This window comes from Ranitomeya imitator, chromosome 5 (assembly GCF_032444005.1).
Source record: "Ranitomeya imitator isolate aRanImi1 chromosome 5, aRanImi1.pri, whole genome shotgun sequence".
Taxonomy (NCBI): domain Eukaryota; kingdom Metazoa; phylum Chordata; class Amphibia; order Anura; family Dendrobatidae; genus Ranitomeya; species Ranitomeya imitator.
Genome location: NC_091286.1, coordinates 274,364,172 through 274,379,683, shown reverse-complemented (window position 1 = coordinate 274,379,683; position 15,512 = coordinate 274,364,172). Strand labels below are relative to the sequence as shown.

The following is a 15,512-nucleotide window of genomic DNA, read 5'->3' as shown; positions in this document are numbered from 1 at the left end:
TATGTGGGGGGCTGCCTTTTCCTTTGGGGTATTTCTCTGAGGCAAGGTAGGCTTATTTTTCTATCTTCAGGCTAGTTAGTTTCTCAGGCTGTGCCGAGTTGCATAGGGAGCGTTAGGCGCAATCCACAGCTGCCTCTAGTTGTGTTTGGAGAGGATCAGGAATTGCGGTCTACAGAGTTTCCATGTCTCAGAGCTCGTTCTATTATTTTGGGTTATTGTCAGATCACTGTATGTGCTCTGATCGCTATGTACATTGTGTTACTGAATTGCCTATCATAACAGTACAGGAAGCCAAAAGTACTAATGATTCTCAATAGAGGGAAAAAAGAAGTTCTGAGACCATTTTTTTTTCCTTTGCACTGTGATTTGTCTTTTTTTCCCCCTAGACATTTGGGTGGTTCAGGACACAGGTGTTACAATGGACATTAAAGGTCTGTCTTCATGTGTAGATCAGCTCACGGCAAGAGTTCAAGATATTCAAAATTTTGTGGTTCAGAATTCTTTGTTAGAACCGAGAATTCCTATTCCAGATTTGTTTTTTGGAGATAGAACTAAATTTCTGAGTTTCAAGAATAATTGTAAACTGTTTCTGGCTTTGAAACCTCGCTCCTCTGGTGACCCAGCGCAACAGGTTAGGATCGTCATTTCTTTTTTGCGTGGCGACCCTCAGGACTGGGCATTTTCTCTTGCGTTAGTAGATCCTGCATTGAGTGATATCGATGCGTTTTTCCTGGCGCTTGGATTGCTGTACGATGAGCCTAATTCAGTAGATCAGGCAGAAAAAAATTTGCTGGCTCTTTGTCAGGCTCAGGATGAGATAGAGCTATATTGCCAGAAATTTAGAAAATGGTCCGTGCTCACTCAATGGAATGAATCTGCGCTTGCAGCCATTTTCAGAAAGGGTCTCTCTGAAGCCATTAAGGATGTCATGGTGGGATTTCCTATGCCCGCTGGTTTGAATGAGTCTATGTCTTTGGCCATTCAGATCGGTCGACGCTTGCGTGAGCGTAAATCTGTGTACCATTTGGCGGTATTACCTGAGATTAAACCTGAGCCTATGCAGTGCGATAGGACTATGACCAGAGTTGAACGGCAAGAACACAGACGTCTGAATGGGCTGTGTTTCTACTGTGGTGATTCCACTCATGCTATCTCTGATTGTCCTAAGCGCACTAAGCGGTTCGCTAGGTCTGCCGCCATTGGTACTGTACAGTCAAAATTTCTTCTGTCCGTTACCTTGATATGCTCCTTGTCGTCGTATTCTGTCATGGCGTTTGTGGATTCAGGCGCTGCCCTGAATTTGATGGACTTGGATTATGCTAAACGTTGTGGGTTTTTATTGGAGCCCTTGCAGTGTCCTATTCCATTGAGAGGAATTGATGCTACACCTTTGGCCAAGAATAAGCCTCAATTCTGGACCCAGCTGACCATGTGCATGGCTCCTGCACATCAGGAGGTTATTCGCTTTCTGGTGTTGCATAATCTGCATGATGTGGTCGTGTTGGGGTTGCCATGGCTACAAGCCCATAATCCAGTATTGGATTGGAATTCCATGTTGGTGTCCAGCTGGGGTTGTCAGGGGGTACATGGTGATGTTCCATTTCTGTCAATTTCGTCATCCACCCCTTCTGAGGTTCCAGAGTTCTTGTCTGATTACCGGGATGTATTTGATGAGCCCAAGTCCGATGCCCTGCCTCCGCATGGGGAATGTGATTGTGCTATCAATTTGATTCCTGGTAGTAAATTCCCAAAAGGTCGACTGTTTAATTTATCTGTGCCTGAGCACACCGCTATGCGCAGTTATGTGAAGGAATCCCTGGAGAAGGGGCATATTCGCCAGTCATCGTCGCCATTAGGAGCAGGGTTCTTTTTTGTAGCCAAGAAGGATGGTTCGCTGAGACCGTGTATAGATTACCGCCTTCTTAATAAGATCACTGTTAAATTTCAGTACCCCTTGCCATTGTTATCTGATTTGTTTGCTCGGATTTAAGGTACCGTCACATTTAGCGACGCTCCGGCGATATAGACAACGATCCGACCTAAACTAGATCGCTGGAGCGTCGCTGTTTAGGTCGCTGTAGAGATGTCAAACACAGCAGCTCCAGAACGATGCAGGAGCGATCCAGTGACGTAAGGGTTACTCACTTATCGTTCTCACAGGTCGTCACAGGTCATTAGCTCCATGTAAATCATTGCAGGCATCGTTGCTTTTGCTGTCAAACAACAACGATACACGCTGATCTGACGACCAAATAAAGTTCTGGACTTTCAGCAACGACCAGCGATATCACAGCAGGATCTAGATCGCTGGTGCGTGTCAAACACAACGAGATCGCTATCCAGGACGCTGCAACGTCACGGATCGTTGTCGTTCTCGTTGTAAAGTTGCTGAGTGTGAAGGTACCTTAAGGGGGCTAGTTGGTCCACTAAGATAGATCTTCGTGGTGCGTATAATCTGGTGAGAATCAGGCAAGGCGATGAATGGAAAACTGCATTTAATACGCCCGAGGGTCATTTTGAGTATCTAGTGATGCCGTTCGGACTTGCCAATGCTCCATCAGTGTTTCAATCCTTTATGCATGACATCTTCCGTGAGTACCTGGATAAATTCCGGATTGTGTACTTGGATGACATTTTGATCTTCTCGGATGATTGGGAGTCTCATGTGAAGCAGGTCAGAACGGTTTTTCAGGTCCTGCGTGCTAATTCTTTGTTTGTGAAGGGATCAAAGTGTCTCTTTGGTGTGCAGAAGGTTTCATTTTTGGGGTTCATCTTTTCCCCTTCTACTATCGAGATGGATCCGGTTAAGGTCCAAGCCATCCATGATTGGACTCAGCCGACATCTCTGAAAAGTCTGCAAAAGTTCCTGGGCTTTGCTAATTTTTATCGTCGCTTCATCTGCAATTTTTCTAGTGTTGCCAAACCATTGACCGATTTGACCAAGAAGGGTGCTGATTTGGTCAATTGGTCTTCTGCTGCTGTGGAAGCTTTTCAAGAGTTGAAGCGTCGTTTTTCTTCTGCCCCTGTGTTGTGTCAACCAGATGTTTCTCTTCCGTTCCAGGTCGACGTTGATGCTTCTGAGATTGGAGCAGGGGCTGTTTTGTCACAGAGAGGTTCTGGTTGCTCAGTGATGAAACCATGCGCTTTCTTTTCCAGGAAGTTTTCGCCTGCTGAGCGAAATTATGATGTGGGCAACCGAGAGTTGCTGGCCATGAAGTGGGCATTCGAGGAGTGGCGTCATTGGCTTGAAGGAGCTAAGCATCGCGTGGTGGTATTGACTGATCATAAGAACTTGACTTATCTCGAGTCTCCCAAGTGCTTGAATCCTAGACAACCTCGTTGGTCGTTGGTTTTTGCCCGTTTTGATTTTGTGATTTCGTACCTTCCGGGCTCTAAAAATGTGAAGGCGGATGCTCTGTCTAGGAGTTTTGTGCCCGACTCTCCGGGTTTATCTGAGCCGGCGGGTATCCTCAAGGAAGGAGTTATTGTGTCTGCCATCTCCCCTGATTTGCGGCGGGTGCTGCAAAAATTTCAGGCTAATAAACCTGATCGTTGCCCAGCGGAGAAACTGTTTGTCCCTGATAGGTGGACGAATAGAGTTATCTCTGAACTTCATTGTTCGGTGTTGGCTGGTCATCCTGGAATCTTTGGTACCAGAGAGTTAGTGGCTAGATCCTTTTGGTGGCCCTCTCTGTCGCGGGATGTGCGTACTTTTGTGCAGTCCTGTGGGATTTGTGCTCGGGCTAAGCCCTGCTGTTCTCGTGCCAGTGGGTTGCTTTTGCCCTTGCCGGTCCCGAAGAGGCCTTGGACACATATCTCTATGGATTTTATTTCTGACCTTCCCGTTTCTCAAAAGATGTCAGTCATTTGGGTGGTTTGTGATCGCTTTTCTAAGATGGTCCATCTGGTACCCTTGTCTAAATTGCCTTCCTCCTCTGATTTGGTGCCTTTGTTCTTCCAGCATGTGGTTCGTTTGCATGGCATTCCAGAGAATATTGTTTCTGACAGAGGTTCCCAGTTTGTTTCGAGGTTTTGGCGAGCCTTTTGTGGTAGGATGGGCATTGACTTGTCTTTTTCCTTGGCTTTCCATCCTCAGACTAATGGCCAGACCGAACGAACCAATCAGACCTTGGAAACATATCTGAGATGCTTTGTTTCTGCTGATCAGGATGACTGGGTGTCCTTTTTGCCTTTGGCTGAGTTCGCCCTTGATAATCGGGCCAGCTCGGCTATCTTGGTTTCACCGTTTTTCTGCAATTCTGGGTTCCATCCTCGTTTCTCTTCAGGACAGGTTGAGTCTTCGGACTGTCCTGGTGTGGATACTGTGGTGGACAGGTTGCAGCAGATTTGGACTCAGGTAGTGGACAATTTGACCTTGTCCCAGGAGAAGGCTCAACTTTTCGCTAATCGCAGACGCCGTGTGGGTCCCCGACTTCGTGTTGGGGATCTGGTTTGGTTATCTTCTCGTCATATTCCTATGGTTTCCTCTCCTAAGTTTAAACCTCGTTTTATTGGTCCGTATAGGATTTCTGAGGTTCTTAATCCTGTGTCTTTTCGTCTGACCCTTCCAGATTCTTTTTCCATACATAACGTATTCCATAGGTCATTGTTGCGGAGATACGTGGCACCTATGGTCCCATCTGTTGAGCCTCCTGCCCCGGTTTTGGTGGAGGGGGAATTGGAGTATATTGTGGAGAAGATTTTGGATTCTCGTGTTTCAAGACGGAAACTCCAGTATCTGGTTAAGTGGAAGGGTTATGCTCAGGAAGATAATTCCTGGGTTTTTGCCTCTGATGTCCATGCTCCCGATCTTGTTCGTGCCTTTCATGTGGCTCATCCTGGTCGGCCTGGGGGCTCTGGTGAGGGTTCGGTGACCCCTCCTCAAGGGGGGGGTACTGTTGTGAATTCTGTGGCAGAGTTCACTCCTGTGGTCACGAGTGGTACTTCGGCTGATTCTCTCTGAGAGCTTCCGTTTGTGGAGGAAAGTGGTACTGCAGCTTCTGAGTTTCCTCCCTCAGGTGATCTGGTGAGGTCGTTAGCTGCTTCTCTACTTAACTCCACCTGATGCTTTGATCCATGCTTCCTGTCAATGTTCCAGTGTTGGACTTGTGTTTCTCTGGATCATTCCTGTGGCCTGCTGCTCTGCATAGCTAAGTGCTTCTTTGCTATTTGTTGCTATTTTTTCTGTCCAGCTTGTCTATTTGTTTTGCTGGAAGCTCTGGGACGCAAAGGGTGTACCTCCGTGCCGTTAGTTCGGTACGGAGGGTCTTTTTGCCCCCTTTGCGTGGTTTTCTTTAGGGTTTTGTGTAGACCGCAAAGTTATCTTTCCTATCCTCGTTCTGTCTAGAATATCGGGCCTCACTTTGCTGAATCTATTTCATCCCTACGTTTGTCTTTTCATCTTACTCACAGTCATTATATGTGGGGGGCTGCCTTTTCCTTTGGGGTATTTCTCTGAGGCAAGGTAGGCTTATTTTTCTATCTTCAGGCTAGTTAGTTTCTCAGGCTGTGCCGAGTTGCATAGGGAGCGTTAGGCGCAATCCACAGCTGCCTCTAGTTGTGTTTGGAGAGGATCAGGAATTGCGGTCTACAGAGTTTCCACGTCTCAGAGCTCGTTCTATTATTTTGGGTTATTGTCAGATCACTGTATGTGCTCTGATCGCTATGTACATTGTGTTACTGAATTGCCTATCATAACAGGACGAGCTGCCGCCGCTGAGACCATCGGAGTTGCAGTTGGAGAAGGGTGAGTATGTCGTCTTCAAGGAGGTGGTGAGGGGGGCGGGTTGACCCCAGACTTTATGTGCTAGTGATCCTACATGAGAATGTATGGATGAGTTGTCAACTAAATGTGGTTTAAAAGACACCAAGTTATTGAATTACTTTGTGGTAATCATTATGTTTTTCAGGTGAATTGTAAATTGTGTCTTTATCATCTGATCTGATGACATAAAACGTAATTACAAAATACTCTTTCTATTGGTGTCAAGATTATTATCTGTTTCTTTCAAACTTTGCCTTCCTCTCTTTAGGGCCTAATGGGGTAAGATAGGTTGAGTCAACATCCGAGCGGGGGGCGCCATTGCGCAGGTGTAGGGTTCCAACCTTCGCAGCAAAGTAGGGCTATATTAGGCAATTTCTAGGGGGAATCAATCCCTCATATCTTGTACAGTTGATTTTGGTTAGATGACCATTTCTGGCCATATGAACTAAAACTGTTTTCTTTTTTAACATATCATTAATAAAAGTGATGTTTTATATATAAAAATATTTTACTTAATTGTGTTTAAGTCAGTGATACTGTAATGAAGCAGTACAAAATACATTTTCATAAACAGTCAATTTCAATACATTTATTAAGGAATCACTACAGTACTGCAAACAATTTATAACCAAAACAGGAAAGAAAACAGTGTCCATGCCCTCAAATAAAAACAAGGTTCACTTCCAGAGGGCGTTCTGAATGGCACAACTGTGGATCTTCTACTGCGGAAAAAATACAGATATTTTGCACACAAATTATAATTATTTCTGGAAGTTTTATTTCAGTCATCAATCACAATAATCAATAGCCTCATCCAAATTGATATTGTTCTTGCCACATAGTTCAAGGTGATAATTATTACCGTAATAGAAACTTATTACTGATACTGAAACTAAAATCAGTCAGCAAGTAGGAGTAGCAATAGTGATAGATATATACACAGTGGCTTGTGAAAGTATTCACCCCCATGGCTTTTTACCTATTTTGTTTCATTGCAACCTGTGTTTAAATGTTTTTGTAACCCGATCTGTGTGTGATGATGCATCAGTACTAAATGGTCTAAGTTTGCAGAGTGAGAAAAAAATAGGGATAAATTACATTTATGGGATCAAATAACTAAAAATGTATTCACCCCTTTTGTTATGAAGCCCCCTAAAAAATTTCTAGTACCACCAATTACCTTCATAAGTTACATGCTTAGTGAAAGGAAGTCCCCCTGTGTGCAATGTGTCACATGTTCTGTCAGTATATACACACCTTTTCTGAAAAACCGCAGAGGCTGCAACACTATTAAGCAAGAGGCACCACTGGCCAAACACCATGAAGACCAAGGAGATCTCCAAACAATTCAGGGACCAAATTGTTGAGAAGTACAAGACAGGGTTGGGTTATAAAGAATATCTCAATCTCTGATGATCTACTGGAGCACCATTAAATCCATTATCATCAAATGGAAAGAGCATGGTACCACAACAAACCTTTGTTGTTTGCTTCTTTAAAAAAGGAAAACCAAATGTTGACAGTTGAAGGCATGTTCTTTACAGGACCTGATGTAAACCATCAAAAAAAATTGTGAAATTCCAGGTTGTGAGGTAGCAAAACACAAAAAATGCCAAAGGGCACAAATACTTTCACAAGCCACAGTATACCGTATACACTCGAGTATAAGCCGAGATTTTCAGCCCATTTTTTTAGGCTGAAAGTCCCCCTCTCGGCTTATACTCGAGTCATACCCAGGGGTCGGCAGGGGAGGGAGAGCGAGGGCTAATTATACTCACCTGCTCCTGGCGCTGTGCATTCCCTGGCTCCCCGGCGCCTCAGCTTCTTCCTGTATTGAGCGGTCACATGGTACCACTCATTACAGTAATGAATATGGACCCGACTCCACTCCCATAGGGGTGGAGCCGCATATTCATTACTGTAATGAGCGGTAACGGTGACCGCTCAGTACAGGAAGAAGCTGCGGCGCCGGAGAACCAGGGACCGTGCCAGGAGCAGGTGAGTATAATGGGGAGGGGAGCGCTGCGTGATATTCAACTCTCCTCGTTCCGGGCGCCGCTCTGTCTTCAGCATCTTCTGCAGTGACGCTCAGGTCAGAGGGCGCGATGACGTGGTTAGTGCGCGATGACGTGGTTAGTGCGCGCCCTCTGCCTGAACGTCAGTGCAGAAGACGCTGAAGACGGAGCGGCGCCCGGAACGCGGAGCAGGTGAATATTGAAAGTGCTGGGGCCTGAGCGACGAGAGGTGAGTATGTGATTTTTTTTTTATCGCAGCAACAGCATATGGGGCAAATATCTCTATGGAGCATCTTATGGGGCCATATTCAACATTTGTGCAGCACTGTATGGGGCAAATATCTTTATGGAGCATCTTATGGGGCCATTATCAATGTTTGTGCAGCACTATATGGGACAAATGTGTCTGTATGGAGCATCTTATGGGGCCATAATCAATGTTTGTGCAGCATTGTATGGGGGCAAATGTGTCTGTATGGAACATCTTATAGGGCCATAATTAATCATCGAATCATTAAGTTTTCCCAGTTTTTTTGTGGCAAAATTAGGGGGGTTGGCTTATATTCGGGTCGGCTTATACTCGAGTATATACGGTATATATGAAATATGTAAGGCTGTATTCACACTGTGCTTGGGTCATACATTCAGTGCACATGATTGACTACCAAACATATGCCACTGTATTTCTATATACACATACATCAGCCATAGAATACCATTCTAAAAAATGTACATCGCGCAGAATATATTTATTGTATTGTATCCTGTTGTATTGAACAACATAGCCAACTAAATTTCTGAACACATTAAAAAAAAGACATATAATGGCTAAAAAGACAGCACGTCTTGGAGCACGTTTGGAAAATAGTAGTGTATATTCATTGACGGTATTTTCTGGGAATATAAAAACATAAATTACCAAAGAAAATGTAATTCTACATCTTTTGCTAAATACCTTAAAAAGAAATTCATACTTGTTTTATCAAGGTCAGTAATCACTAGAATGTTAATAGTGGATATTGTGATCGTCTGGAGATACCAGGAGTGCTGAGGCTAGAAAGAGGCTGCTCACACTGCTGTCCATCCTTCCTGGATGCTGAGCCGCTGCTGTAAGCTGGCGATTTCAGGTCACAGCACCGGAACTTCCCACTGCACATGCTCAGTGGCAGCTGTCTCCTATTACTATTCTAGGTCAGGCGTCTGTCAATGTAACAAGATTTTCAATTCTATAGTGATTACCTCTCTAGACAAAACAATCAATATTTTCTAATTTAAGAATATTTTTTAGAATGACACTCCCTTTAGTTATTTATTTTTTATATTCCCAGAGAACAATTTGAAATAAATGTCAGGTGGGTTTTCCAATGTATACACTAAATGCAGACTCCAATCACAGTGTGAACTGAGCTTACAGGCCCCCACATACATTAAACTAATGTCACCTCGATATTGATGGGTTAGGCTAACAATCGAAAACGTATGAGGGCGCCGGCCGATTGATGGTCGGGGAGATGTCCAATTGTCGATTGCCAATTGCATTGTTCTCCTGGAGATAACCCATTGATCGACATGTCAGCTGGCGGCTTTCTCATAGAGAACACAGGAGCGCGCGGTTGAATGAGCGCTCCTGTGCATGTGAAAGTCAGCTGTGATGGCTGTTGGCTGAAGTACAAGTTGGCCGACAGTCATCTAATGTGTATGGCTTCAGAAAATGATAGTAATTGTTATGTAGCATATTGTAAATAGTTGTGCACCACTTCTACCATAATTTGCATCACTGTTTGTATTTTGGGGCACACATTATTTTAATAAATATGGCACACAGATCTTCATAAGTAATTGGGCCATTTTTACTTTACTGTACAAAGTTTGATACAAGAGTTTTTAGACAAAATTACACCATCAATTCTTGTATGCAGGACTAATGTGACAAGAAGATTACACGTTCCTTGACTAGCACTGAAAACTTTGTATTTCTACTTGAAATATCTGATATTTACAAACCGTGGGTCACAAATTTGCTCCAAAATGAATACAAAATACTCTTACAAACGTTTGGTTCGTGGTACTCATCTCCAACTAGTATACAAGGAGTCATTTCTTGAAGAAACGCTTGTCTCGAAAAGGCATATTCAACTAGAATCTAGAACAGTTACAGCCATTAGAGTAGTCATGTTGTCATACTATTACTAGCAATGCTAATTATGCTGCAGCACCCTCAGAACTCTGAGATAAGAGGATTGCGGGAGGCCGGGGAAAGTAGCCATCAATGTCTGTATTACTGCCTGAAAATCTGGTAAACTTAAAATCCAGTGGCAAATCTGAAAAAAAGAAGAAACAAACAAATTATTCTTGCAAAATCATTTTCAGAAATGTGTGTATATAACTATCAAGGCAGTATTTTTGGCACTGGTGAATGGTCACAACAATGACTATGCATGAGTTAAAGTTTGTTTAAAGGAGTGTTCCTATCTTGTAAATTGATAGCATATAGCTAGGTTCTAGAGGCTGGACCCTCACTGATCCCGAGAATGAAAGGCAACAAAGCTGGTGCAGTCCTATGCAGAATCTTCTTCACTGCTTGTCATGCAGGTTGGCATTCTATGGGAGGCGAGCGGCATCACTCTGTGGGTAAGATATTGGGGGAGACACAGTGCAACACTAGTGTGGCAACCCCTTCACAGAATCACAACGTGATGTTAAATCCATGTGTTAGGACTAATGATGAGCGAGTGTACTCGTTGCTCGGGTTTTCCTGAGCACGCTCGGGTGGCCTCCGATTATTTATAACTGCTCTGAGATTTAGTTTTCCTTGCCGCAACTGGATGATTTACGTCTGCTAGTCAGCCAGAGTACATGTGGGGGTTGCCTGGTTACTAGGGAATCCCCACATGTAATGAAGCTGTCTAGTAGCTTCAAATCATCCAGCTGCGGCAAGGAAAACTACGGTAAATCTCCGAGCAGTTACAAATACTCGGAGATCACCCGAGCGTGATCTGGAAAACCCGAGCAACGAGTATAATCGCTCATCACTAGTTATGACATCAGATTACTAGATATAATAACCCATTTTAATAAATATACGGGGGGTGCCTTCTTCAATGTTCATCTCAGCTACAGGCAGGTTTATCTCATATATTTATGGCGGATGTTCAAGATATTGCAGGGCTGTTCCACATAAGCAAATAGAATAACACTACAATATCTTGAGCATTTGCTATAAAACATACAAGTTAAAGTATGAACCAGCCTGCAGCCGACAAACATTTAAGAGTCCTTGATACTTGCTTGATTAATGCACCTTTTCAACAAAGAAACCTGAAAACCCACCTCTTCAAGGAAGCTTACAGCCTGTAAAGACCACACGGCCACCTCAACACCATTGGAGCTAATGCAACCCTCGACCTCCTGTCTCCTTCCCCATAATCCTGTAGAATGTAAGCCCGCAAGGGCAGGGTCATCTCCCCTCTGTACCAGTCTGTCATTGTTAGTTTTGTTTACTGTAAGTGATATTTTTATTTTGATGTAACCCCTTCTCATGTACAGCACCATGGAATTAATGGTGCTATATAAATAAATAATAATAATAACAGGCTGATTGGGTGGGATGCCCATTGTTGAACCACCACTCATGTAACTTTATTGGCGTATTTAAAGGGGTTGTTTCCTTTCATTTCATTCAGTTAATCTTCGGTTATAGAGAGACAAACCGCGCTGTACTCACCTTCCCAAGGACAACTGACAAGTCTCACCTCTGCTCCTGGTATCTACGGCGCCGATGTAACGTCGACAGCAGGCACTTAGTAAGCTCAGCAGAATGGGAATGCCATGCTGAGAACTGCCGAGTTCACCGATTGGCTGCCACGCTGTCGGTGTGACATCAGCGCCACAGAAAATGGCAGACACCGGGAGCAGCGGTGAAACTCGCCGGTGGACACAGAGAAGGCGAGTACCGTGCAGTTTCTTTCTAAAAGTAGCCTATAGCCAGGGATTAAAGAAAGTTTGTCATCAACAGAAACACTATTATCTGCAGATATTGGGTTAATCTACTGGTAAACAGCATTAATCCCTGAGTATTTATCTACCTGGAAGCGCTGGCTACAAAAAAAGAAAGTTGTTCTAATCATGTTGTTATCTCCGTGTAAGATAACTCCGTGTAAGTGCTTCCCTGCACTGACTGTCAGTGCCGGCCGTAAAGCAGAGCACAGCGGTGACGTCACCGCTGTTACTGCCGGCGCTGACAGTCAGTGCAGGGAAGCTCTCGGCCGAGCGCGTGCATTAGCAGCGCTCCTGCCGAAAGCAGTTTTAACCCTGTGGACGCCGGGGGACGTGACAGACATCGGAATGTGAGTATGTAGTGTTTTTTTTTTTTTACTTTTACAATGGTAACCAGGGTAAATATCAGGTTACTAAGCGCGGCCCTGCACTTAGTAACCCGATGTTTACCCTGGTTACCGGGGGCTGCAGGGGGACTTTGGCATCGTTGAAGACAGTTTCAACGATGCCGAAGTCTTTCCCCGGATCGTTGGTCGCTGGAGAGAGCTGTCTATGTGACAGCTCCCCAGCGACCACACAACGACTTACCAACGATCACGGCCAGGTCGTATCGCTGGTCATGATCGTTGGTAAATCGTTTAGTGTAACGGTACCTTAAGAACTTTCTCCAAGTCTCCGGGCAGTACAGGGGAGTGATTATGTCAACACTCAGTATACTGGGAGTGCGGCTGTGAAGAGACATTTGGGGGGCTATGCTACTGTTTCTACTACTGGGTTGAAAGGGGGTCCTCACTGCTACTACTACTATTGGTGTAACTATGCCATACCATTGTCTGATTTCAGCTCATCACAGAGAGCTCTATATTTTAAATATTCCACATAGTAATACAAAGTATTATCATCTAATTACTGAAATTTGACAACAGGCAATTATTTCTATTTCACTAATAGTGTCCATCATAGAGTAGCTTGTTAAGATGCCAATGGAGAAATAAATTGATAAATAATAAATACATTGGATGAGTTTTTCCCAGAGTTTTTGTAGTAGCGTTATTAATAGAAGGATATTACAGAGGATCCACCACTAAAAAAAATCCCTGCGTGAACATAGCCAAAAGAACCAGGACATAATATCCCATACCTTAGTTTTTGAGCATTATCAAATCTATTGCTCAATGGCGACAAATATTATTTGGATTTTATCAACAGAATTAAATACATTTCTGAGCTTGGACTGACGGTTATGTAATTCTGCATTGTAGACTCACATCTGTTTTATAAATAAGCCGACGCGCTAAACACATATCCAGTCCCCACATATTTGTACCACTGCTTTTATAAGATTATTGAAATGATTGCTCCATATTCCTACCAGATTGTTGTACCCTAATCCATCAGCATGTTATACTACTGGAGTAGTAGAAAAAATGCTGCTGTCAAAATTTGATATTAAAGCAATATGCAGAAAAAGGTTACATAATGTGAGCAATATATGTAAATTACGAGAAGAGTCATGAAGCAACTATAGTGTGCTGGTACTCCTTGCTTCGCTGTGCATGCTCTTCTAAATGCCACCTGACTCTTCTCCAGTAATTGCGTGTGAAAAAGACCAACTCTTTGAAAAGACCATGATTTATGTAGACCCTATCTATGACAGATTTTCAGTTCTATCACATATAGAAAAGCATGCCTCAATCTAGCACTTGTTTCAAATATCTGACTTTATTCAAAACTTCAAGAAAAATATACGCTTACACCTTTCATAAAGTTCACTTTTTATAACCAAAAGTAATAAAATGCATAAGAGTACATAAGACACTCACTATGCAACTTGTTCTTATTACAAATCCCAATTACGGACCAAAAGTAATAATACAGGCACTGCCATACAGTAACATAAACCTACAAAGAAAGAAAAGCTAAAGCCCAATCAAATAAAACAAATATTAACAGAAGACAATAGACACACATGTATATTAAATGGAAAAACAAATGCAGCATTTGCTAAAATATTCAGAAAACTAATTGCAACTATCTTCCCTGCTTTTTCTATGCGATACCATACTACTAAATACTCTATTTGCACACCCCAAAAAGTCATTTTCCTAAGAAATGTATTCAAGACCACGTTGCAAAAAAGAAGTACACCTCAATGAAAGTCTAAAAGGCTGGTCTCAGACTTGCGTTGGGCAGGGCTGCGGACGGCAGCCTTCTTCCTCTGCTAAGCCCCGCCCACTGACGCCTCTTCCTTCAGCTCCGCCTAAGTCTGCATGCGTCCTGCGTGCCCTATCTTTAACATTGGGTACGCAGGCCATGCAGATGCCTCAGCATGCTTCATTTTGATGCTGCACTGATCTGCGTCGAACGCAACATGTTGCATTTTGTTGCGGTCGGGGCATCGGCAAAACGACGCATGCATCCAAATACGCATGCTACTGAAGTCTCAATTAATTTTACTTTTATTGGTATCTATTTTTATTTTTGAAATTTACCAGTAGCTGCTGCATTTTCCACCTTAGGCTTATACTCGAGTCACTAAGTTTTCCCAGATTTTTGTGGCAAAATTAGGGGTCTTGGCTTATACTCGAGTATATACGGTAGGCAGAAAAAAAACCAGTTGATGTTAAAAAGGGGTGCCTCAAAACGTAAAAAACACAAAGAGGAGAGACAACTGCAGTAATGGAACACCATTGCAGAAATATCTATGCCCAATCTTATAATTAAGAAAGGTATCCAGACTATACAGGTCCTTCTCAAAAAATTAGCATATAGTGTTAAATTTCATTATTTACCATAATGTAATGATTACAATTAAACTTTCATATATTATAGATTCATTATCCACCAACTGAAATTTGTCAGGTCTTTTATTGTTTTAATACTGATGATTTTGGCATACAACTCCTGATAACCCAAAAAACCTGTCTCAATAAATTAGCATATCAAGAAAAGGTTCTCTAAACGACCTATTACCCTAATCTTCTGAATCAACTAATTAACTCTAAACACATGCAAAAGATACCTGAGGCTTTTATAAACTCCCTGCCTGGTTCATTACTCAAAACCCCTATCATGGGTAAGACTAGCGACCTGACAGATGTCAAGAAGGCCATCATTGACACCCTCAAGCAAGAGGGTAAGACCCAGAAAGAAATTTCTCAACAAATAGGCTGTTCCCAGAGTGCTGTATCAAGGCACCTCAATGGTAAGTCTGTTGGAAGGAAACAATGTGGCAGAAAACGCTGTACAACGAGAAGAGGAGACCGGACCCTGAGGAAGATTGTGGAGAAGGACCGATTCCAGACCTTGGGGAACCTGAGGAAGCAGTGGACTGAGTCTGGTGTGGAAACATCCAGAGCCACCGTGCACAGGCGTGTGCAGGAAATGGGCTACAGGTGCCGCATTCCCCAGGTAAAGCCACTTTTGAGCTACAGAGAAGCAGCACTGGACTGTTGCTAAGTGGTCCCAAGTACTTTTTTCTGATGAAAGCAAATTTTGCATGTCATTCGGAAATCAAGGTGCCAGAGTCTGGAGGAAGACTGGGGAGAAGGAAATGCCAAAATGCCTGAAGTCCAGTGTCAAGTACCCACAGTCAGTGATGGTGTGGGGTGCCATGTCAGCTGCTGGTGTTGGTCCACTGTGTTTCATCAAGGGCAGGGTCAATGCAGCTAGCTATCAGGAGATTTTGGAGCACTTCATGCTTCCATCGGCTGAAATGCTTTATGGAGATGAAGATT

The 15,512-nt window shown here is 43.3% G+C and overlaps 1 protein-coding gene across 1 annotated transcript in view; it reads right to left on the bottom strand.

Moving 5' to 3' along the window:
• Positions 1-6,338: 6,338 nt before the first annotated feature.
• Positions 6,339-15,512, bottom strand: part of NT5DC1 (5'-nucleotidase domain containing 1) — a 394,037-nt gene continuing 384,863 nt past the window's right edge. Inside the window, exon 12 of the mRNA XM_069726170.1 lies at positions 6,339-10,100. Within this exon, the coding sequence (XP_069582271.1) occupies positions 9,982-10,100 (119 nt within the window). The 3' untranslated portion in view covers positions 6,339-9,981. The remainder of the gene's footprint in view (positions 10,101-15,512) is intronic.